General features: G+C 51.1%; 9 protein-coding genes across 9 annotated transcripts; 6 read left to right on the top strand and 3 right to left on the bottom strand.

The window, feature by feature from the left end:
• The first annotated feature begins 191 nt into the window (after positions 1-191).
• Positions 192-1655, top strand: EDD37DRAFT_406391 (chitin synthase III catalytic subunit). Its single transcript, XM_062812393.1, has 3 exons — positions 192-443; positions 495-530; positions 584-1655. The coding sequence occupies exons 1-3, from the start codon at positions 414-416 to the stop codon at positions 1403-1405; spliced, it is 888 nt and encodes a 295-aa protein (XP_062670170.1). The 5' UTR covers positions 192-413; the 3' UTR covers positions 1406-1655.
• A 1542-nt stretch (positions 1656-3197) lies between these two features.
• EDD37DRAFT_564655 (uncharacterized protein) lies at positions 3198-7647 on the top strand (the record flags this gene model as incomplete). The annotated part of the gene is made up of 2 exons (XM_062814020.1): positions 3198-7409; positions 7465-7647. The coding sequence occupies 2 exons, from the start codon at positions 3198-3200 to the stop codon at positions 7645-7647; spliced, it is 4395 nt and encodes a 1464-aa protein (XP_062670169.1).
• A 115-nt stretch (positions 7648-7762) lies between these two features.
• On the bottom strand, positions 7763-10500 carry EDD37DRAFT_406407 (bacterial low temperature requirement A protein-domain-containing protein). The gene is made up of 4 exons (XM_062812394.1): positions 10116-10500; positions 9009-10066; positions 8845-8957; positions 7763-8791 (listed from the first exon to the last, which is right to left on the bottom strand). The coding sequence occupies exons 1-4, from the start codon at positions 10282-10284 to the stop codon at positions 8077-8079; spliced, it is 2055 nt and encodes a 684-aa protein (XP_062670168.1). The 5' UTR covers positions 10285-10500; the 3' UTR covers positions 7763-8076.
• Positions 10501-10605: 105 nt separating this feature from the next.
• Positions 10606-13410, bottom strand: EDD37DRAFT_630647 (uncharacterized protein). Its single transcript, XM_062816591.1, has one exon. It carries the CDS (start codon positions 13122-13124, stop codon positions 10857-10859), a length of 2268 nt encoding a protein of 755 aa, XP_062670167.1. The 5' UTR covers positions 13125-13410; the 3' UTR covers positions 10606-10856.
• Positions 13411-13497: 87 nt separating this feature from the next.
• Positions 13498-15280, top strand: EDD37DRAFT_406337 (RuvB-like helicase 2). The gene is made up of 2 exons (XM_062812392.1): positions 13498-13624; positions 13671-15280. Exons 1-2 carry the CDS (start codon positions 13616-13618, stop codon positions 15081-15083), a joined length of 1422 nt encoding a protein of 473 aa, XP_062670166.1. The 5' UTR covers positions 13498-13615; the 3' UTR covers positions 15084-15280.
• A 1433-nt stretch (positions 15281-16713) lies between these two features.
• EDD37DRAFT_564179 (fungal trichothecene efflux pump) lies at positions 16714-18700 on the top strand (the record flags this gene model as incomplete). Its single annotated transcript, XM_062813992.1, has 4 exons — positions 16714-16902; positions 16974-17201; positions 17255-17855; positions 17904-18700. 4 exons carry the CDS (start codon positions 16714-16716, stop codon positions 18698-18700), a joined length of 1815 nt encoding a protein of 604 aa, XP_062670165.1.
• Positions 18701-19309: 609 nt separating this feature from the next.
• EDD37DRAFT_405934 (tRNA-specific adenosine-34 deaminase subunit Tad3) lies at positions 19310-20859 on the top strand. The gene is made up of 3 exons (XM_062812388.1): positions 19310-19555; positions 19616-19667; positions 19719-20859. The coding sequence occupies exons 1-3, from the start codon at positions 19486-19488 to the stop codon at positions 20839-20841; spliced, it is 1245 nt and encodes a 414-aa protein (XP_062670164.1). The 5' UTR covers positions 19310-19485; the 3' UTR covers positions 20842-20859.
• An 18-nt stretch (positions 20860-20877) lies between these two features.
• Positions 20878-22257, bottom strand: EDD37DRAFT_609279 (uncharacterized protein; the record flags this gene model as incomplete). The annotated part of the gene is made up of 1 exon (XM_062815122.1): positions 20878-22257. One exon carries the CDS (start codon positions 22255-22257, stop codon positions 20878-20880), a length of 1380 nt encoding a protein of 459 aa, XP_062670163.1.
• A 218-nt stretch (positions 22258-22475) lies between these two features.
• Positions 22476-24280, top strand: EDD37DRAFT_630636 (ubiquitin fusion degradation protein UFD1-domain-containing protein). Its single transcript, XM_062816590.1, has 3 exons — positions 22476-22720; positions 22766-23083; positions 23135-24280. The coding sequence occupies exons 1-3, from the start codon at positions 22718-22720 to the stop codon at positions 23975-23977; spliced, it is 1164 nt and encodes a 387-aa protein (XP_062670162.1). The 5' UTR covers positions 22476-22717; the 3' UTR covers positions 23978-24280.
• The last annotated feature ends 28 nt before the right edge of the window (positions 24281-24308 follow it).

The following is a 24308-nucleotide window of genomic DNA, read 5'->3' as shown; positions in this document are numbered from 1 at the left end:
TTGACGGATAAGAGTCCCTGATCTCCGCCTCTCTCCACCAAGAAAACAAGGTTTCCTGCCACCCTTTTCGAGCGAATTGTCTGCGTCGAGTCCACTCCATCATTTCCCTGCCAACTTCCTGTTTCCTGCAGCAAGCTGCAGCCAATCTTGCATTCCAGCTTTCTTGCGCCTCACAAAGATCGTCGCCGAGAAAAATAGTGACAGCTATTTTTGCTCAAGTTCTACGAAGCGAGCATCCTTCAACATTTCACCTCCGAGGTCGGTCCAGCATCGAACGACGCACACTCTCCGGTTGACTACACCTCAGGCACACGAGCGCATGGTGTCGCGAACGTGACGGTACACCTGGCCTACGAGACAATTCAATACATCGCCACTCGCTATCGAGGTCTTTGGGAGACCTCTCGCTATAGATGGGGAATACACAGTTCGGGAAGTTTCAAGTAAGGCGGTTCACACTGTTGTAACACAAGGTGATTAACATATGTGCGCAGGACTTTTGTCGCGACTCAACACTTCCTATATGTAATGTAGGTCTTCCTCACACATGACCTCATGTGCATTTTCGTTGACCGATGTCTAGATTCTGACGACGAACAATCAACCACCGGGAAGCGGTTACACCGGTGTCGATGGAGCAGGCTGCGTCTTGAACGGAATCTCACTTAGCCGTGGAAGACATCTTGCGAACGTGGGGTCTATAGTGATCGCCGGCCTTGCAATACTGGTCACATTCCTTCTACTATGGCGCGCAAACCGAAAAGCAGCTGCAGTGGGACGCCGGGAGATGCAGCTGTTTCTATTAGGATACCTTGTGATTGAAATTTGCGAAATATTCACGATCGGTGGTATCCCGCTAGACAACACTGTGAGGAAAGGCTTCACGGCTGTCCACATAGCGGCCATCGCGGCAACTTCGTGGATGTTGCTCATGAATGCGTTTGTGGGATATCAATTACTCGACGATGGCACACCCTTGTCAATGGGCTTGATCTTTGGAAGCGCTCTGGCCATATTCGTTGGTACCGGCTACATCGCTCTCGACACCGCCTTCTCTTGGTCCGGATACTGGGATTCTTCGCTTCAGTCGCCTCACCGCAATATCGCGCTTTACGTGCTCTATCAGCTACTACCGCTGGTCTGCATGTTTCTATTTTTCATCCTCGAATCTGTCCTCGTCTTGAGAGTTCTGGGAGAGACCAAACCGATGCTCTACCTGATCGCAGCGGCACTACTGTTCGCCATTGGCCAAGTCTTTATGTATGTGATCTCGATACACATATGCAATCCGACACATGGAAAGGTCGATGGGGCACTCTTCGAAACGTTTTTCACGCTGCTAAGCGTGGTGGCCGTCTTTACTTTCTGGTCGTCTATTACAGAGGACGACTGGCCTATTCAATGACAGCCGGAGGAATGATAGACACTAATACACGAAGTTTGGTCGAAGACCATCGGCATGCCTGTCGTCCATCCGAGCTTTTTGGGAGACTTGTATCGTTCAAACCACCCAGCCTCATGTTTGAGCAAGGCGATTGGCGCTGAATAACTCTGGGATGGCTTGACGGTTCGAGAGACTTGAAGACGGCAGGCTTGAGCTTGACGACATTCACGCAGCGTTTCGCATTTTGGAGTGGTGTGATAATGGCATTTTGTCCAAAGGTTTAGCGCCATCTAGTCGTTCTCGACGTGGGCATGCGACGGCCAAATAGCTTGTCTGCGGACGTGGCTGTAATCTGGTGCCACAGCAGGCCATTTGACCCATATTAGAGTCAATAGTACAATATTTAACTCATGTTGTATGAGCGTATTCACACTTCGAGTCATCGATGCTGTCTTTGCTATCGGTCACAACGATAGTGGTCTTCAAGCGTGGACCACAGTGAAATGGCTCCAACCAGTAAATGCTTGTGTGTTTGGAATCAATACTCATGATTGCCGTCAAAACGTCCAACGCCATGTTTAATCATCACATTCATCCTCATAACACCACCTTGACACCAACGCAAGGCAACGTCCATTCCGATCTGCCAATCAAGTATTTGAGCCAATGGGTGCCAACACCCGCATCTGTCACTGGCGAAGGTGTAGTAGAAGTCAACTTGTGCCGTGCTCCCTCCAGCATTCCAGACGCAGAGTCTTTGAGGGCCTGCGACATGCCTGCTACCGTACTGTTCGCGACATCCGCCAGAAATCCGCCCATATCAGAGGTGCTATTTGCCTGCTCGCTCGAAGCACTCGTGTAGAGACGCGGGATGAACCATGCCGCGATTGACGACGTCTCCTCTCCGTGCTGACTGAAGTCGATGAAACAACGATTAGACCAGTGACAGGAACTAGCTAGGAGAATAACCAGCAGGAAGGAGCAGTATATGCAAGGTCGGTTGAGGATGTAAGTCAAGACGATCAACAGGATGAGGTGGACTGGTGACAGTGACAATGGTAGAGGGAGCAAGAGTAAAGGAAGGTAACTGCGTATTGTGTTAGTACATAACGTCTCTCAAATCGCGTAGAAAGGGCATGCGACGGACCTCCGCAGGCAGTACATCATTGGAAGTATTTTTTTGAAACCGATTCCAAATGGCTGGGATGGGTCATTGAGCGGACCGAGGCAATGTCCTTGTCTTGGTTGTCCGTAGTCGCGCAAGGCTTCCTTGCAGGGCGATGAAGAAAAGTATAAATGAGCCACAAATCCAGTAAGTATACTGCAATTGAACACTGTGCGCGGGAACAGGATTCGGTATGGTTATGGAGGAGTGAGGGATCAAATTGCAATGGAGGAGATGGAGAGGTGGAGTAATGCCTCAGGCAAGCATCGGCATCGGCATCGGCGCTTGGACAATTGAATAGATGGAGAGTCGATCAAATAAATGTTTTAGCGTCGATCTCGTAGATGTCACGATTTTTGGAGGCTTTGGGGCCCAACTGGCAACGCAACCTCATTCTCCCCGGCTCACCTTTCTGTGAATCACTTCACCCTTTTGCTTAATAGCTTTATCCATTCTGAGCTGCGTTCGCGAGCCTGAATCCGCACATCCTTTGTGCTGCCATTCATTCCACTTTGACTTTCGCTTCTCCTGGTGTGACATCCTGGAGAAAGAAAGTCTCACCTGTCTGCACCTTTTCTAGCTTTGCCTTAGTGTTCTAAGGCCTTGTGTGAGCATCTAGAGCTTGTTAATCTGAGACTGACTGGAACAATGTCGACCAACGATCTACAAGCCCTCTTTGCGAACCTCAAGCCAAAGGCGCGAGACTCAGCTACGCCGTCCCAAGCCTCTAATCGCCCTGGCTCTAGCGGACTTCCATCTCATCCACTACCCTCCAGTTCTGGACCACCCTTCACCTCCATCACTAACGGATCCTCCTCTGCCCACATGACACCTCAAGCCGGTCCTGCTCCTACTGTCACAGCTCAGTCCCTCCTCAACCTACTCAATTTCGGTACCTCAACCCAGCCCGGTGGCGACGGTGGAGCCAATGCCTTCCCTACTGCTGTCAAAGTTCAAGATCAAGACAAGAATGGGGTTAAAGGCATGAATGGAAAGGAGAATACGGCTGGACCACCACAAGTGTCGGCTTCAGATTTGGTCGCGAAGTTTATGAGTCCTCCACCTTCTGGGTCTCGAGCCGGATCGAAGTCGCCTTTCAAACTGGAAGACCAAGGCGGAGGTGGTGGTCATCCACAACCTACTGCCGCTCGAGACGCTTCTCAAGATGCTCTTTTGAAGCTTCTCTCCAAGGCTCACCCGGGCACTGCGACACTGGGACGACAGACCTCTGTAGAAAGAGTTCGACCACAACCAGCTGACACAGAGACCAAGAACGAAAGCCAGCCAACTCCAACCTCCGCTGACCTACCTGTTCGCATCTTCCGTGCAAATTCGAGCAAAGAACCATCCTCAATTGAAGTCGGTTCGAAAGCCGAAACCAAACAGCCAGGTCAAGACAAACCGCTCTTCACCTACGTCAACCCTTTCGAAGCCCTCAAGAATTCCCGTCCACAAACGCCGAAAGCCGAAGTCGCTGCTCCGGCTCAAGAACCCAATGATGTACCAATTCAAAGCATTGAGGCAGATGATGATCGACAATGGGAGGGTGCGTCGCCTCTTGCGAGTGCCGGGCAGGTTGCCAGGAGAAAGATCCTTACCCCTCGACTGGCATCTGCGAGCAGACAAGGAACAATCTCTCGTGAGGCTTCAGTTGCTATCCCAGAGAAGGAGGAAAAGCCTGTGACGTTGGACTCTGTCCTCGATAAATTGACTGCTGCAGCTTCGAAGCCCGTGTCGGCAGCAGCACCAAAGATCAGCAACGGCGAATCATTCGAGCCAGCCAACCAGAAGAAACCTGTTGAACATGCTGCCGCAGCAAAAGCTGCCGAGGAAGAACCTGATGGCGCTGACGAGTGGGAAGATACAGAGGAGTTGCCCAACAAGGCTTCCAAAGAGCGGGTTGTTCCCGTCTACAATTTCCCCATCAAACCATTCGTCTCACTCACATTGCAACTCGGCGAAAGTTCTGACATCGGCATTCGGGACGACGGCGTCATGGAGATATCAAGGCTCAAGAAAGAGTTCGACCAGTTGGACCGCTCCCTGGCGGCGGCCACTTCAAAGTATATCGGCTATGCCCTGGTCAAGAACGGCGGTATGAGAATCATACGACAGGAGGATGGAACTGACCGACAAGTCTTCAAGAACTCGCATGACCGTATCTTTAACATCGCATTTTGCACCACCTCACCTAATGGTACTCCTTCAGATGACCAAGCAATCCTCGGCACAGGAGTGAGTGGCGCTGTGTATTACGCAACCATCAGAAAAGACAGCAACGACCTATTCGAGAAGAATGAGCTCGACTCGGACAGTTTAATCTTCCCTCCCTATCCTCCGGCCGACGAGAACACTGCAGGTGGTGTGCTAAAGACCCGAGCCAAGCGGAGTTCACGACATCCCGAATTTTTTGCGATCGGCAGAGGAAAAGCCATACACCTCATTTGGCCTACTACAGCTCTCTCTTCGCGTTACGGCATCACTGAAGAGAACCGCCGGGTTGATGTTGACAAATTCTTCCAAGAGCGAGCCTTCCAGATCTCTACAGGAAAGGCCGGCAAAGACTTTACCTTCAGCGAGGATGACAGCGCCATCGTTTCTTTGGACAAGACCGGAAGGCTCCGATTCTGGGATATTCGTAAGCTTATCGAGGAGTCCAATGCTACAGCTGCGCACGTTGCGGGCATGACGGTCGAGACGCCTTTGCTGTCGCTCTCGACCGCGTCACCAACAGAGAAGTCCTGGCCAACCTCGGTTCTCTTTGTCGACAAGGCGCGCCCTTATGTGAGAGGAGGCGCTTTGCGATATGTCCTCGTTGGCTTACGACAAAACCACACTCTCCAGCTCTGGGATATTGCCCTGGGAAAAGCAGTTCAGGAGATCAACTTCCCTCATGAAAACGAGACTGATGGCATCTGTAGTGTCAACTACCATCCTGCCAGTGGCATCATCGTCGTCGGACACCCTACGCGTAATTCCCTTTTCTTTATCCACCTGTCAGCTCCACGATATACTCTCAGCTCATCATACTCTCAAGCGGCATACGTTCAACGAATTGCTGCGAAAGACCCCGAGCTTCCGAAACCAGATTCCACTGCGTGCATGAGTGGTATACGTGAGATTGCTTTCACCGGCAGAGGTCAGCTTAGAAGTGTCGAGCTTCTTCCAATTCATCGAACACCGGAGGAGCAAAAGGCCATTGACGCGAAGTCGGCACTGTTCGAGCTCTACATTGTGCACTCCAAAGGTGTTACCTGCTTGAGCATTGCCAAAGAAGATCTCGGCTGGGATGCTGAGAGTAAGGTTGTTCATCCTATTGACGCTGCAAAGGAAGGTATTGTCGACCTCAAAGAGTTGAGGCTCGGAAGTGTCATTGAAGAACCACAAGACAGTAAGAGTGCTGTCGAAGAAGTACAGCAGCCGGCGAAAGCATCGAAGAAGAAGGCTGCGAAGAAATCTGAAGCTGCTGCCGAACCCGAACAAGTGGAGATGCAAGACGCTGAGCCAATCGCCTCGGCCCAGTCCCCTGTCGCCGATGCCGAGGCAGCAGTATCCGAATTGCCGCCAACTAAGCAGAGCAAGAAAAGCAAGAAGAAGGCCACACCAGCTGCCGAGACCCCCGTGCCGGAAAAGGTCCCTTCACGTACCACCTCACCAACCAAGGCCTTGCCCACAGTGACAGACGCGCCTCCAGCCGCAAAGACCAACGGCATAGAAGATGCTGCTTCAAAGCAGCCTGCTGCAGCTCCAGCTGAAGAGCCTTCGACCAAAGCAGACTCTGTCAGTATTGGTATCTCCGGAGATTGGCTTGACAAAGAGCTCAAGAAAGTGGAACGTGGAGTATCAAACGAATTCCGGAAAGAGTTGAACAGCCTGTATCAGAGTATCCAAAATGACCGTGTGGTGCAGGACTCGGCATCTGTTGCTCGTCAAGAGGCAGTTCTCCGACTCGTATCTACCACTCTCACGAACAACGTTGAGAAGGCTTTGTCGCGAATATTGGCTGCGCAGATGCATCAATCGATGGTTCCCGCGCTTACTGAGGCCACTGTACAAGCTGTCAGCAGTCAAGTGGGAGGAGCTGTTCAGAAGTCGCTCCACTCGATGATGCCTCAAGAATTGAGTCTTCAACTCCCAGTGGCCATCAACAACGCTTTGCAGAGTCCTCAGATGAGTCGAGTTATCGCGGATACCATCTCACAGAAGATATCGAAACAGACTGAGATGCAGTTGGCAGACGCACTGCAGAAGCAGATTGTACCAGCATTCAAGACCTTGGCAGTATCAGCCGCCGAGAAAGCCGCCACTGAGGTTGAGGTTCGACTCCGAAATGAGATTAACCAGCTGGCGGCCGATAGGAAGCATGACCTGACCAGGCTTGAAAAGCTCGGTCAAGTCCTTCAAGCGACGTCTGAAACCCTTCAGCAAATGTCTAATACACAGGTTGCATTCCAGGGTCAGATACTCAAAGATCGTCGTCAGTTGGCCTTACTTGGAGAAGGCAGTACGCCTTCTGGTTCACACCAGGTGTCGACAGCTCGAATGACACCATCTCCACAGGGCTTTGGTCGGCAAATGGTGCCGCGCCAGAAGACGAAGGAAGAACTGGAGTTGGAGGAGATCACGGAATTGATGAACGATGGCCGGTATGAGGAGGGATCGATCAAGTGGCTACAGTCAAGCCAGCCTGTGGAGCTGTTCGACAAGCTCTTCATCCATTTCACTCCAGAATACCTCGCGACGGACGTGTCGCCTCTGATTGCCTTCTCCATCGCTGTTACAATCGGCAACTCTCTGACGACCAATACTGCTCGGAGACTGGAATGGGTACTTGCTGCGTTCAATGCCGTTGATCTATCTGTAAGTGCTTTATCATTGCTTGATCACGATGGATGCTGACTGACAATGCTTTTAGGATCCGGAAATTGCCGATCTTGCTGAACATGCTCCAGCGTTGTTGAGCTCGTTCATCCAAAAGCTCGAGAGTCTTTATATGACTATCGCGGAGCGTGATCCCAGAGATCCTGCGTTGCAGCTGATGCCGCTGGTCTCCAAGAGAGCCAAGGATATGAGGACCGCTCTGATCGGTATGGCATGATCTGCTGGGCACAGCTAGACTATTTGAATCAGTTGTTGGTGCCGAACTCATACAGACACGAAGATGTGGATAATATGTGCCACGGAGAGAGGGTACTTTAATAGGTGTTGTGGGTGCGTTGGTCGAATGCTTTCATTCAATTCAAAAGTGGGCTGGTATAGTCGGGCGATTTGGGCTTTCTGGGCTCATTACAAAGGCGCCTCATTGGCGTGCCTTATGTGGTCGATGTAACACTTTACCAGGGTAATAGCTGCCTTATTCGCGATAGGCCTTGCAGGACACAGAGACGACCAAAGAAAAGTTGATACGGTCAATTGCGAAAACATGTAAAGGACTGCGTGCTTATATGTCCAAGGAGACCTGGTATCTGCATCATAGATTCATCATATGCAACACACCTGGCTGACAACAAGCTGGACTCTCTCGAGATCAATAATGGCCACCCAGACCCTGCCACTCTTCGTCCCTGAGCGTCTCCTCACTGTCCACGCTACTCATACTAGTATTCCTGCTCCTCATATAGTCCTTCAAGCACAACTTGTCGCCACGCTGTAACTTTCCTTCCAATTCCTTTCGCCGCCTCTTCCCCATCTTACAGTGCGCCGTGTAGGTGCACTTTCTCCTCTCTTTGGGACAAAATCCACCCGTCCAGAACTTGTCGCCTTCGCAGGAGTTGCCGTACAAATCCAGACAGAGAACGAGAAAGACCAAGGACGTGGTGGTGGCGATCAGAGACAACGATGAAAGCGAGTCGGCGAGCGGTAGACAGAGGATTACAATCGCCACGCAAACCCTGATGATGAGCCGTGGTTGTTTGCGTAGTCGCGTTTTGGCTAGGCGTTTGTGAATGTGGCAGAACGAGATGAGGGCCATGCAGATCAAGGCAATACCAAGGCCGCCGCAGTAGAACCATCGAAGTGCTTTTGCTACTTCTGGCGCACTTTTTGGCTGATAGCTTTCGCCGAGATCCTCGGGATTGGCGTCGCGGCAGTCATGTGCCAGGACGAGTTGCGAGAGTGTCGAGGCGGCGAGTACGTAGCCCATGATGAATGGAAGATGAGCAGACACCCAGACGGTGCTGCTTATCCAGTGTCGTCGTATCGCGTGGACGTGCACATGGTATGCGTCGATCTCGAAGTAGATCCTAAAACTGTTAGTATCCTTGCATTCTTGATAGAAAATGAGTAGAGTTCTTACCAATTGAAGGTGAAAGCCTGAATCAAACCAAGCGCACCCTTACCAAAGAATGCATTTATATTGAAAGAGGCTTGCGATTGGAATAGGATTGTGAGGACCGAATAGCCCAATACCTAGCAAAGCATGTTAACCACTTGTAGATGCCCAAAGTAAGTGCAACTCACCAATGAAACGAATGCATTGTTCCGATCCACACGGTGCTCTATGTTGATCGCTGGGAAGAATTCGAAGTACTTCGCAAACGGTTTCAGAAGCGGAAACTTTCCTGTTTTGTGCATGAACCAGATCAGCACAGCGTAACCGAATATGTCAAGGACCAGGGCTATCCAGATCACGATAAGTTGATGAGGCCATGCGACATGTATGCTGATTATCCAGAGCACACTCGAAAAGACCATCATGGTAGTCCAACAGACCATGGTTCCTCTGATATTGGGAAGAAACACGCCCACTGCAAGATACCAGACCGCAGCGAACATTCTTTGCGTGATGTAAAAGCCAATGGCCGATGTGTAGGTGGAGTCGAATGCGTAGGCAATATTTGTCGTAAATCCGAAGAGACAGACGAGATAGAACATGACATTGAGCCTCTGAAAGATGTCGTCGATATCGAAATGGTTGATGATCATGGTAAGGTCCGCCCAGATCTTCCATCCAATACAGAATATGATGCAGAATTGAAGTAGAGACAGCGAATTTGGGTGCTCGATGGCTTTTTCGCCTATGATATCAACCACGCCGACATAGACCAGATCGACGAACAATTCGAATGACCCGACTTCGCCGGCCTTTGCGGATCTCCATAGCAGACCTTTATGAAAGTACTGCCGGACAGTAGGTCTTTTTATGAACTTGATGGCCTCCACGGAGCGATCTTTGTGTCGGTCGATGGCTGAAGGGTGGTCGCTGTGCGTAGAGGCGTTTTCGGAATCTTCGTCCTTCGTCCTGAGACGTGCTGAGTATCCGTAGCGGTCGAACGATGCGTCTAGTGATACTGCGTGGTCACTGATACGGTGCAGTTCCGCGCTGAGGGCGTCCAATTCAGACTTGACGTTCTCGATGTCGAGATATAGGTCGCCATGGCGTAGCTTAAGTTCGTCCCTCTTCGACTGATGATGGGCGTGTAATTGTCTCACCACTTCGAGATGCTCGTCAGAGCCATGGAGAATGAGTTCGAATTCTTCCAATGACTTTTCGCGGAGCAGTTCATTGCGCTTCTCCTCTGCAAGGAATGTTGGCGCGGGGCACAATGATTCCGTGTAGTCACTCACCTAGATGCTCAGGGCTTTGGCAGACATGCAAAGTTTTGCCTGTCTGTGGATGAATGAGTTCGTGGAAGCGTTTTCGTGAAGCTTGAGCAAGGTGCAAGTGATGGTGGTGGGCATCTTTGGGGTTTGGAGTGGCCTGCCCGCTCTTGGGATCCGGTTCGGGCGTATCCATTGTGAAGGCAGAATCAATCGTCCAGCGATGTCAGGTCCCGGTCCTCGTCCCACTACTAACAACAGAGTAACCTCATCTTTGTACCGCGAGATTCCCTTGAGCGAAGGGTTTTGAGGAAAGAGGATTCAGAATCATGATTTCACTTCGAAACAGATGCAAAGTCACGGCGGCAAGGGGCGACGATTGGGCTGGGGGCCTCGTATTTCGCGGCCGATTACATGAAGTTTGATAGGGGACTATCCCCAGAAGGGAATGCACCGATGCATCAGTGAGCCGCCCAAGGCTCTGTCAGCAAAACCCCACACCATTATCAAAGCACGGGTAGCATTAGCACCAAAGTCACCCCCATCTGCAAGGATGTGCTGTAGTCAGCAAGACGGATCTTTGTTCATTGATAATGGAGAGCATCCTCCGTAGCCATATTACATATACATGGGTATCATCGTACTATTTGCAAAACACACAGAATTGCCACCAGAGGCCATGTTCCAGACACGAGCACGGTGTGTTTTGGGGCGAATCTTCAAGACCTCAGAAGAATACTGCATCGTGCATCGAGACAAGATCTTGTCTCATCTCTTGCCTCTGCGCCGAGACCTACTTGGCGGCTCGTCATCAGACTCGGCGATAGTAGGTTCTTGAGAATTGTCCCTTTCAAAACGCTTTCTTTTGGTTGGTGTTCGTCCTGTACTATCCTCTCTAGAAGTATGACTAGAGCTCGTCGTCGGTCGTTTGAACTTTTCAAGTAGAGCAGACGCCTCCACCTCGTCCGGGACCAATTCATCGCCACTGATTTCATCATCCTCCCTGCCATTGGGCCTCGCGTTTTGAGACGTCGGCTGCTCGTGTTTCGACTGTCCCTGAGGCGTCCTGCGAGAGAGCCCAGACGTAGCCTGGCTTCGACCCTTAATACTGAAGCCAGTCAAGTCGGAATCGGGCGTACCCCTCTTGCTGCTGCCAGTCTGCGAGATCGCTTGGCGCAAGTCACTGATCTGGACTTGGATCTCCTTCAACTTGGTCTTTGTCGTGTCACGATAACTTGATTCATCATTCGCCGACTTCATGCGCGCAACAAGGATCTCGTGAATCTCTTCCTTGATTTTGTCCCGACCTTCACGGAACTCTTGAGCCAAAGACTCTTGCTGGGTCTTCAGAGACTCTTGCTGGGCCTTCAGGGTAAGTGTCTCTTCAGCAAACTCAGATCTCTGAGGTTGCTCGACCCGGGTGTCAAGCTTTGGTTCGGGATGTTCAATCTTATGCTCGATCTGCTCTACTTTCTCCGTCACGTTGACTAATCTCTGCTCAAACTTAGGCAAAGAAGGCGCCACCACCTGCAGTATTCGTTGATAAAGTTTCATAGTATCCAGGTTATTGAACCGATGATCGAGGGATTGGAAATGGTGTCTCTGAATCTCTAGGCCCTTCTGCAGGTCAGTGATTTGGCCTTCTAGTACACCAAGCCTCTGTGTAAGAGCAGCGACTGTCTCATCTGAGATGGCTGCGGATGCTGTTGGTTGTGTTAGCGATGCCCCTGCCACGTTCTTGAGGTCTTGCTGCAGAGATTCGATTTTAGAGCGGAAGTCTCTTTCGATGCGCTGTACTTCGTTGAAAACATTGGTGTGTCGCGCATGTGCGAGGTCGGATTCGACACTCACTTGTGCCATCCTATCGTCGACTTGTTGTGCTAGATCATTCAGGGACGTTGCTTTGTGCTCAACCAGCGACTTGGCCACTTCCCCCTTTAGCTCGGCCATATCATTGCGCAGGTCTTTCAAATCTGCCAGCTGCTTGATGAAGTCTTGGTGTAGAGAGGCAATGGCCTTAGACCGCCCCTCGTCCGATTTTCTGAGCTTCGCTATCTCATCCTTGAGATCGCTGAGCTTGGAGAGCTGCTCTTGGACGAGACTCGCGTTAGCCTTCTGTCCTGAGACATCATGCTGTAGTAGAGAAAGTTTTTTCTCGACCGCTTCCAAACCATCCTGAGTATTCTTCGCCTTAAGTTGAATACTCTTTCGGAAGGCTTCGAAGTCTGAGAGTTGCTCCACCGATTTACTAGATCTCCGTGCTTCTTTCTGCTCAGTGAGATCTTTTCGTAGAGCCTCAACGTCCTGCCGGATGTGCTTTAGGTTCTTCAAGTCCTCTTCCTGTCTCCTGGTTATGTCCTCCAAGTCGGTCACGCGACTGAGCAGGCCGCTATTCTCCGCAGAGACTTTGACCAGGTCCTGATTCGTTTTTTCAGCGTGCTTTCTTTCCGAAATTTGGCTCGCCTGGACAGACGCCACTTCATGTTTCAGTGCGCGGACTTCGGTATTCAGGGTCTCAACTGCAGGATTGGCCGTAAGTCCGACGAAGAGACGCAGGACATCGTTCGCAACTGTGCTTTCTTTTGCAGCATACTCATCCGCCTCTTGCTTGGTGGACTTATATGATGTCTCGATTCGTTTGAGGTCTTGCTCTGCTTGCGCAATCACAATGGGGTGGTGTTTGGACTCGCGCTGAGTACGTTCATAGTGATCGCGCGCCACCTTCAGCTCCCGCTCAAAGTAGTCTTGTTTCCGTCTGACAAGTCCTCCGCTGACGGCGCTTGAAATGAGTGTACGCAGAGCTTTCACCGAGTCATTCTGGTCAATTTCTTGACCAGAAGGCTTGACGGCGTTGCCATCACTTCTCCGCCGTGTGTCCGCGAACGTCGAAGCACCCTCTCTTGCGCTCAGTGCGTCCTTTCTTTCCTGTCTTGGGCTGTAAACGGCTTCAGTCGTGTTGTAAGAAGTCGTCCTCCTCAGTCTGGGGTCTTTTGATGCGCTTTGCGCCTCGAAGGGGACACGACGTGGCTCAGTCATGTCTGAAGCCTGCGCATTTCGAAAGTGGCCTCACCGAGGCATATCGAACAGCCGGGAAGTCTCAAGCCAAATGTTGCGCATGACAAGGCAGGAATGGCAGACGGTGAATGGCGGCGCAATGGTCTCAAGAGGAAATGCGAATAGTGATTGAACCGATTGGCAACTTCAAGCTGTAGAATTCCAGACTTCAATTCTTTATGGACCAAGGGCTTTGATGGACGGCGTATGCGCAACTTTCCAATGTCTTCATGAGGCCTTTTGACTGGATAAGTCCAATGAATTTCCCATGCCGTTCCTGTGTTAGTGAGGCGGGCTCGGACGCGGTCGCGGTAACGTCGATTAAGTGAGGCAAGTTTGCCGGCTACGCGAATGCACGAAATTTACACAGTACATCTGGCGGAACGAGCATCACCAACGTCTCTTCTAGTGTTTGCCTCACATTCGCAGAAGCTTTTCCCTGTACCACCCAGCGAAGCCGTGAATACTTCAAAATGGCTGCCGTAAGTTTTTGGACACGAGATACGCGATTGCGCTAATTTATACCAGGCTATAACGACCGTGCCCGAGAGCCGTGAGGTTCGCGGCCTCAATCTCATAGCTGCGCATTCTCATATCCGAGGCCTTGGTGTGGACTTAGCAACTTTAGAGCCGCGAGGTTCCTCACAAGGCCTCATTGGCCAACAGAAGGCACGAAAAGCAGCCGCTGTCATTCTGCAGATGGTAAAAGAAGGCAAGATCGCAGGAAGGGCGGTTTTGATTGCTGGTCCACCAAGCACGGGCAAAACCGCGCTCGCCATGGCTATGGCACAGTCCTTGGGTCCCGATGTCCCCTTTACAATGCTCGCTTCCTCAGAAATCTTCTCCCTGGAAATGTCGAAAACAGAAGCCTTGACACAGGCGTTCCGAAAGTCGATAGGTGTGAGGATAAAAGAAGAGAGCGAGATCATTGAGGGAGAGGTGGTAGAGATACAGATTGACAGGAGCGTGTCAGGGGGCAACAAGCAGGGCAAACTTACGATCAAGACGACTGATATGGAAACAGTCTACGACATGGGTACCAAGATGATTGATTCAATGACCAAGGAAAGAGTCATGGCTGGCGATGTGATATCAATTGACAAATCTTCCGGGAAGATCACAAAACTAGGCAGATCATACACGAGATCAAGGGACTACGATGCCATGGGTGCGGATACCAAGTTCGTCCAGTGTCCAGAAGGAGAACTCCAGGTGCGAAAAGAGGTTGTGCATACTGTGAGTCTGCATGAGATTGATGTTATCAACTCAAGGACCCAAGGTTTCCTGGCTTTATTCTCTGGTGACACTGGCGAGATCCGGAGCGAAGTGCGAGATCAAATAAACACCAAGGTCGGCGAGTGGAAAGAAGAGGGCAAGGCTGATATCATTCCCGGCGTGCTATTCATCGACGAGGTCCACATGTTGGATATTGAATGTTACTCTTACATCAACCGTGCGTTGGAGGCAGACCTAGCACCCATTGTTATCATGGCAAGCAATAGAGGCAATACTCGCATACGGGGGACGACATACAACTCACCGCACGGCCTTCCTTTGGATTTCCTGGACCGTGTCGTCATTATCACCACACAGTCATACTCAGCTGACGAGATTTCTCAAATCCTTGCCATCCGTGCTCAAGAAGAAGAGGTGGATCTCTCCGCGGATGCCTTGGCCCTTCTTACAAAGATTGGACAAGAGTCGGGACTGAGGTATGCAAGCAACATCATCACGACGTCCACCCTGCTCAGTCAGAAACGCAAAGCCAAGGAGGTTGGTGTTGATGATGTCCAACGGAGCTTTAAGCTATTCTATGACCCGGCGCGTTCCATCAAACTCGTACATGACTTTGAGAAGCAGTTTATCAGCGACAAAGGAGATGTGACTTTCGGTATCAACGGCTCTAATGGAACTGACGGCGATCTCATGGATACTGCTTGAGCCACGAAATTTGGAGCAGAATCTATTAGCACGCAGACCGTCCGCCGAGTCGCCAACATGGGGCACAATCGAGATTCTTGAGGCCATCAGCGGGCTTCTTTTGAGCCTCATACTATGCTGTACTATTGGATGCTGGGCCATCCGGGATGGTCACCACCCATGACAAGGATTTGCAGGCCCCACGGCTGGACCACCCAGTCGGAATCATGGGAGATGTGAAGCCACATGGCTCTCTCGATGCACGACGCACCAGTGCGTCACTGGGCTGTCTAAAGTGGTCATATCATGACTACTGACTGCTGCAAATGGTGTACATTAGAAGCGCTGTAAAGAGGAGCGCGGCCGGCCACCTCACGACTACCTAAGGAGATTGGTGGCCATGGTGGTTACAACATGCTACCGTCGGTCCACTGGCTTCAACACTGGCATGTCACCGTCCCTGCGTGTGAAAACAGGCGGATGCTTGCATTGACGGTGCACTATCCAGGCGATGCTCCTCATTGTACTTGCTTGTACGCTCCGTTATTGTCATACTCTGCACGAGAGCATACGCGGGGCACCCCGGAGTGCCCGGATGCAGCGCCCGCAATAGTGGGGCAGTCATCTCAAAGGCGTTTCTGACTCTTGCTCGGTACTTCTTCAATAAACGCATTCAAACATTTTCCTTTCAAGCTTCTGTCGGCGATAGTTCAATTGCCTTCCAATGGGATAGCCATCGACAAGAACCATAACGACCATAAGCTTTGAATGCAGCACGTAGCGCTTTAGTGCCAGCGAAGACCTTATTCAGCATGGAGTCAATCAAATACGATATGGCCTAGGAGTAGCTTGAGGGCAATGTAGCCAAGGCTAACTTACAACAAGCGAAAGGCCGTGTCCAGACCCCGATAGCAAAACTTTACTACCCTTGTGTCCGGGGTATGTGGTAGGCAGCCAGGCAGAGTCTGGCGACCACAAAGGGTGGTAGTTTCATCATGTACTAGGGTCTGCTCACGAGAAAGAAATTGTCATCGTCTCAACGCCCTGGTGCCAGATATACCAGCATTGGTTCCTGCTCGTGCCATCTGCTGTGAGTATCAGATGTCAAGCATGTGGACAAGGTCCAATGGTCATCGAAGACCATACGTTCCTAAAGACATCGCTGTTGTCCTCAGATGGCATTCAATGTTCTTGACGTTCTTGCATCGAATCTCATTATCTGCATTATTGCATACGCTATCTGTCATGAAGACATCTATCTCTTCCTGCCAATGCTACGGACATTTGTTTTTGACCGCGCCAATAAGCCAAGGACGCCATTTCAATGAGTGTTGGGTATTTACCGGTGGAGTAAGAAGAAGCGAAGCAGGAAAAGTCCCAGATAACTCTAAAGCCAAGCTCGAGTTTTCTTCACTCCAGGTCTGGGGCTGGGCCTTATATCCTCTGTCAGATGTGGAGCTCTCTTCCAACAAGAACACTGACTGGGGCCCCAGACTTTGCCATTGCCGTGTCCACTTGGGAGTGGCGGAGGAATAGACAATATCAGCGTGGGGAGCTCCTCAAGTCAATCCAACTTCCCTTTCTACCAACGTCTCTGCCACATTCATAGGCATCTCGTGCAGGACCATTTGCCCAAACAGACCTGTTCACCATGTCTCATCACGTTGGAGAGAAGCCTCGTGGCCAGGCAGTCGTGGTCACAGAGCCTTCGCACTTTGAGTCGCACCATGTGCCCGTTGTTGATATCCCACTCGATTTTGAAGATCCCCATCGGGCTGCCCTCGAAGATAACCCAGAGAAAGCCGAGACATTGACATGGAGGACCTTGCTCGCAGTCCTGGTGAGTCCAATCATTCTGCATATCAGCTTGCATCACACAGCGAATCTTGCTGACCAGCCGTACGCAACCAGTCTCTCTCGTTCTCATACGTCTGCCCCATCTCTTGTGGCTTCGTGCTCATCACGGGTATCTTGGAGCAAGTAGGCACAGATCTCGGAGACACGGAGAACATAACATGGATCGTGGGTGGCTGGTCCATTGCTTCGTCCGTCAGTTTTTCCATTGCGGGATCTCTATCGGATATCTTTGGCCGCCGCTATACGATAGTTTCAGGTGAAGTGCTTGCAATGGTTGGATCGGTATGTTTCGCCTATCACCCCCCTCGCTTCATGATCGCTAATGCGATCTCAAGATCGTGGCTTGCACGGCGCAGACCACTCTTACTCTCGTGGCCGGATCCACTGTCATCGGCTTCGGATGCGGTATAATCTTTGTCTCTTATGCCGGGATCCAGGAGCTGGTGCCCAACAAATGGCGTGGATTGTTGGGCCTTACCGAGTGTGCCATGACCATCCCATGGGCAGCTGCCGGAACACTTATCGCAACGACCCTCAATGCAAACACGGCCCATGGCTGGAGATGGTGTTACTATATTGGCCTCATTTACGGCGTCCTCAGCATGATTGGCACGTTAGTATTCTACTGGCCACCAGAACGTCCGCAGTACGACTTTGAAAAATCTCGATGGCAAGAAATCAAGGAGATCGATTACATTGGCTTCCTGCTGTACACTGGTGGTCTGGTTATCTTCCTCATCGGGCTCACCTGGGCTGGAACTACGGGTCATGCCTGGAAATCGGCTTCAGTGATCGCGCCAATCGTGGTTGGCATCTTGACTCTGGCTGCCTGTTTTGTCTACGACTTTACGCTAGCGAAGCAGCCTTTCTTCCCATTGCACCTCTTCCGACAGGTGCGCGAGTTCACGGTACTCTTGGTCGTCGTCTTCGTCGCTGGTAAGTAACCTGCTGAGCGTGTCTTCGCACATAACTGACTTGACTCAGGTGCCGTGTTCTACTCCTTTGCCGGACTACTACCTCAAGGGTCACTCTATATGTTTACCAATGACCCCATCCAAATCGGTATCATTGCCCTACCCAACGGTATCGCGCAAGTCATCTTTGGCGGTCTCGCTACCATTGCTATGGGTCACGTCGGCCATCTCAAACTACAGGTCATCATCATGTTGACCATTCAGACCGTTTTCGTGGCGGCTTACTCTGGTGTGGTTCCATACAACCGAGCCGGCTGGACTGCCTTCCAATTCTTTGCTCAGGGCCCATTCGCGCTCATCACACTGCTATGCTATGTCATTGCCGGTTTGAACGTGCCTCTGAAACATCTGGGTTTGGCATCCGGTTTGATCGGCACTTTCCGCAGTGGTGGCGGTAGTGTAGGCAACGCCGTTTTCAACACTATCTTGAATGGTGTAAAGAATGAGCAGATCCCTAAGCGCATTGCCGCAGTTGCCATGGCGCACAACATGTCGTCTGATGCGCTTGCTCTTCTGATACCCGCCACGATTGAAAACGCAGTGGGAGTGCCTGGTGCTTTCAGCACTGTGCCTGGGATTACACCCGCGATTGAAGAGGCGGCTGCCATTGCTTTCAAAGAGGCTTACGCATATGCATTCCAGAGAGTGTTCTGGGCATCGATACCGTTTGGCGTTCTTGCTATCGGCTGTGCCATGCTCATCAAGGATCCTTCACAGTATCTGACGAATCATACGGCTATTCATATGATAAAGGGGTCGTCGAAAGCTCAGCATACCGTCACTCAGACCGAAGAGAAGCATGCATGAGGAGCTAAAACTGGCGGATGGAGTGGCGGCTTCAGTATGGTAGTAGCAGTGCGCGAGGGGTCATCTTGATAAGAGCACTGATCATCTTCGAGCAACTGTTGAGAGGGTATTGTGGAGGACAAAGACCCGGAGCAACAATGTACAAGGGACTGTGGACGTTGATTTCTGACTATATACCTCAGTTGAACGATTGATATAATGCAATACAACCTGGATGATTGAATAAGTGGTCCCTCCATCACGGCCATAATCATAGCAGCCGCTAAGGGTACCTTGACCACCCGGCCGTTGGTTTATCTGTGGCATCTGCAATCGGATATGACCGGAACGGAACAACATTGATGCGGCTATATCTGGATTTCGGGGGGTGACTCGATCAAGAAAGAAAAAAAAAGATGCTTCAAGATCAATTGATATGGATTCATCGCCCTAGTCACCGTTACCATCACTGTTCTCTTTCCTTGATCCCGTTGATTGTATATAAGTTCAGTTCTGCCTCAGAGTGAGCGTTGTTCTCTTCGACCGTTAAATTCGTCGCTGTCGGTCTTACTTGCAGTTTAATAATTATAATTATTCTCTCACAACTTCCTCGACTCGCCGCCTTTCAGCGCGAGCTCTTGCCTTTGTTTGTACACTGGCGCGTTTATCCTGCAAGAACGAGTTGAGACCTTCTTCAAACACGCCTCACGCCGTCTGCGTTCTTTCTTTCACCTTTCTTCTTCCGCCTGCCGGTTGTCTTCTTTCTCTCCATACCATGCCGCAAGATCTCAACAGCATACAAAGCCATGGCGGAACAACCTGAATTCTTGGAACCTCTGAAGACACTGCATGAGACACGCTCTAGTGAAGTGTTTGGTAAGTGTTGCTTTGATTTGAGATCGACGTTTGTGAAAGAAGACTGATCCCTTTGACCAGTCCGTGCTTTTGTGATCGAGATTCCTGCCAAGTTGACGAGCAAGGCACTGAGGTACTGTTTTTTGTGCCTGAACCCTGGTACCTAGCTGACCATAGTCATCAGCATCGTCAAGCCCATCATCCCAAGCGGCGGCAAGCATCCTTCCTTCGGCCACCTTCGACGTCTGTGCACTCTTTCACACTTGCCAACGGATCTGACATGGCGTCGTGATTACGACTCGAGGGGACTTCAGACAACCTTTCTGCTTGTTCCAAACACGGTCGTGCCATGGGAGGACATACGTGATACACTCTTGCCCCATATCGACGTTGAAGGCCTTCCTCGTTGCTTCGACGCCGTTGTTCCACGTTTTGCTCCTTTGAACGCTGAACAAGCTGCTCTTTGGACTGAACGATACTGGCCAGCAATCTACAATCCTGCATCACAGGTCATTCAGGATGCTCCACCATTGAACCACCTTCGACGAGTCCGCACTGCACTCGAAGTCCCAGCTGCAGACAAGTACATGAGACTGGCGATATTGGCAGGTGCCGAAGCTCGAGCACAAGGCCATGGTCGAGGTATTGGTGCGGTGGTGGTGGATCCTGAGAATGGAGCTGTTTTGGCTGTTGCTGGCGACGCTCGCTGGTACTCCGAAGACGCAGACACTCGGAAAGCTCTCAAGGCGAACCACGGCGAAGGAAGACCGGAATGGCATGCGATCATGCGCGCCATCGCAATGGTGGCCAACAAGGAGCTTCGACGACGCATCAGCGCCGGCGGTCACTTGAAGTTCCTTGCGACCTGCTCCGAAACTCCCTCTGGACAAGCTCTCACACCCACTGAAGCTCACTACGAAGACGACGGAAAAGCTCTTATCGACCTCACTGCCCGGCTCGGCAACGTCGTCCTCACAGACACAAGTATCGACAGTGATGCCTTGCCAGAGAAGGTGGCCGCTACCTCGAAAGAAGGCTACTTGTGCAGCGGCCTGGACATCTACGTCACCCACGAGCCTTGCGTCTGCTGTGGCATGGCCATGATCCATTCAAGATTCAGAGCTTGTGTACTTGGTCGAGAAATGCCCGGAAGCGGTGGTCTGTCTGCCGAAAAAGGTGCTCAGAGACTGGGTTATGGTCTTTTCTGGCGTCGAGAGCTGAACTGGAGGGTCATGACCTTCTTACACAATCGTGCGACGGCTTTGGACGGCGAAGGTCGAATTGAAACGGGAATATTCCATGCTTAGGAAGTCGATTATTCGGAATGTCGAAGGACGGTATCATCAGGTGAACTGGGCTATTCTAGTCCAGTCTCCTCCGTCCCTTCTACGAAATTCAACACCCTCACCAAAATAGCCAGCATCATTCCATTGCCGCATGATATCAGCATCATACGGGCCATTGATGGCTCCGCCGTCTCTGGCATCAGTCCACTTGTATTCCCACATTTCCATAGAGCTAGCATCAGGAGCAGAGACATTGGTGGGCTCAGGAGGATCAATCCATGCTTCACCAGTTTCTCTTTGATATTGTCGCATCAGCACTTCTCTTTCACTGTCGTAGACCTCAGGTTGACCCCGAGTCAGGAGTATGTCAGCAGCGCCAGTTATAGCTTCGACCTTTTCCTTTCGAGCCTTTTCCGCAGGATCATCTTGTGAGGTAGCGTGGTCAGCTGATGAATCGCTGTTCTGCTTCTTGTTCTTGTTCTTTTGCCATTTTGGCTTGCGATCTTTTGACTTTCCAAGACGTGCGAGAGCTTCCAATATCGTTTCACCACGTTCCAAAAGCGGAATCAGTTCGGCTAGCACATCTGCCTTGGACTTTGCGTCATCCTCGATAGCCCGCTGCCTCCGTTCTTCCTCGCGCTTGTCGGCTGCCTCCTTTGCTTGCCGCATCTGCTTTTTGGAAAACCCTTCTAGCCAAACATCATGTTTGGCATCGGGATCTGCTGCTTTCCGCACATAGTTTTGTTGCTCGTCGAACCGACCTTCTTCCATCTCGGATCGCATGTTAAAGGCGTCCAATTTAGGTGCATGTGTTTTCTTGCTCCCCGCTCCAAGCTCAGGATCAAGTTCACCAGCGTCGGCTCGAGTCTCGTCGTCGACTTCTTCTTCACTGCTGCTTTCTACCTCAACGTCCGCTTCCCGACTTTTCCCCTTGCCGTCGCCATTGAGACCAAAGTCTGCTGACACGTGGCCACCGCTCTTTGAGTTCTGTACTTGGCCTTCGATTTCGTCTGCATCCAGGAAACGCACGGCTTTCTTCTTGTCTCCTCGTCTGCCGGCATCGCCCTCGGAGTCGTCGCCGTCTTTGAAGTCCTCTTCTAGATCAGCGAACATGTCGTTTTCGTCTTCCTCTTTGGATTTGGCTGCTGCGTTTTTCTCTTTCGTCTTTGCATCTGCTCGCGCATTGAAGTTGTCATTGTCGGAATCCGAGTCATAGCCGTCTATGTTGACTGCGCCGCGGCGAACTTGCTGGCCCCGGCTTCCGATGACATCAGCGTCAAGGATTGCGTCCTCCTCCAAGGCATCGGGGGCTAGAGCAGAGGGATTGCGGACGTCGAACCGTGGTTTCTTTGTTGGCTGGCCGTAAAACTCCTCTTGGTCGCGTGTCCGCACGTAGTCTTCCGCGGCTCGCTTGGGGCGCGAAGTGTTGTACGACATTGTGGCCGATGTCTGGCCTTGACCAGCTGTCTGAAATTTGTATACTGGCTGCACAATCTCAATAGTTTCAACGATGTGAGTTGAAGACAGACAAAAAGTCCGGGGAAGTTCTGCGACAAACGTCGGTTAATCTGCGGTCAATCTGAAATAGTACGTCACAATCTGGTAGCCTCGAACGGCGGCGTGTGAACCGCGTTTAATTCTAAGCATCGTGATCAGATTCCTCTACATTCGGTGTTTGTCCTTGACTTTGCTACTACTGCAAACCCTTCATCGTTGTCGCAAACAACTCTTGCCTTGTGGCCACCGTCGACCCCTGCGTATCCTCTCTCGCTGTTAACGCTGCCCTCACGACTGTCATCTTCTGTTCACAAAGCAGCACTGCGACGGTTCTCTTGTCACTAGTAGTCCACAACCTTGCCACAACTTCTCATAGATTCTAGGTCAGGGCAATATCGCCATGGTGAGTTGAGCCGGCCTCATTTCTGATGAATATTGACCATTTCAGGCGTACTATCAAGGCGATCCGATGATGGGCTTCCCGTCGTTTCTGCGAGGCGGCGCTCCACCAGTGGGCATGTCCACGAGACGTTTCGACGAGTACTATCGATGTTACCCTGTGGTTATGATGAGCGGTCCGGACAGGAGCCATGTCAATCACGGTGGAAAGGTCTTCCTGCCGCCATCTGCGCTCGATAAGCTCACAAGGCTTCACATTTCCTATCCTATGCTTTTCGAACTCATTAACGGCAACGCGGGCAAGACTACACATGCGGGTGTCCTTGAGTTTATCGCTGAGGAGGGAAGAATATATCTGCCGCAATGGGTATGAATACTCAAAGGTCCCGGAAACGCTAAATACTGATACTTGCCACAGTTGATGAACACCCTTGACCTTGACCCGGGTGATCTCCTCCAGATCCGATCCACCGACCTGCCGCCTGGAAAGTTCATCAAATTACAACCTCAATCACCCGCCTTCCTAAACATCTCCGATCCGCGAGCCGTCCTCGAAAATGCGTTTCGAAACTTCTCTTGCCTCACCAAGAACGATGTCTTCACGTTCGAATACAACGATGAAACATTCGACGTTGCGGTGCTGGAAGTCAAGCCTGACACAGACTCGCATGCTATAGTAACGATGGAAACAGATTTGGAGGTCGATTTCGCAACTCCGGTTGGATATGTACCCCCAGAACGAACTAGTGGAGCAAGTACACCCAGAAGTACACTGGGGAAACCACATGGAGGACCGGTTCATTTTCAGGGCACGATGGCACAGTCCATCAACTATCCAAGCATAGCACCCTCATCTAACTCGGCAGAGGCAGGCGCCAGAGCTGTTTCGTCACATTTTCTTAGTGGTGGGCACAAGCTGAGTTCCAAAAAGAGTTCGAAAGTCCCCACACCGAGTCCGTCAACACCAGTCGCAGGAACGTCCACGAATGAGGCCAAACCAGTGACCAAACGCACAAATGGTCCACAACCACTCAGACTACCACCAGGGAAGCTCTTCTTCGGCTACGAAGTGATACCCTTGCGCAAGAAAGATGAGAACGAGGAGCCAGTGACGGGTGATGAGGTCAAGCCACGGTTCCAGGGACAAGGACAGACGCTGAGGGCGAAGAAGCGAGCTGCAGGGACCGACAGTGGTACTGGCAGTGGCGTCAACAGTGATGCGGAAGGCAAGGCCAAGGGCAAGGCACCGTCAAGAAAGTGAAGTCGACATCTGTTACAGAATTCACGGAAATCGGGATTTGCATAGCGAAGGCGTTTCTTGTCGGCTTGGGCAATGGGCTGTAGGGCATCGCAGGACACTAGCTTCAATGGGTGGACATGCTGATATGGGCCATCCTAGCACTATATGCTGGGGCACATGAGTTGTTAGATTACCAAGAGATCAAAATCATAGAGGATCGAAAGATTTCTGAAACCAGCCCGGTGAACATTATCCCGAGCCTCGCATTACGTCACCGTCAACAACTTCAAGTCTATTCAATCCGACGTACAAGATCATGAGATACTCTAGCAACACATGTCGTGCTGTATGT

This window comes from Exophiala viscosa, assembly GCF_022695815.1.
Source record: "Exophiala viscosa unplaced genomic scaffold EDD37scaffold_5, whole genome shotgun sequence".
Taxonomy (NCBI): domain Eukaryota; kingdom Fungi; phylum Ascomycota; class Eurotiomycetes; order Chaetothyriales; family Herpotrichiellaceae; genus Exophiala; species Exophiala viscosa.
The sequence above is the reverse complement of the archived record's forward strand: the minus strand, read 5'-3'. Positions and strand labels throughout refer to the sequence as shown.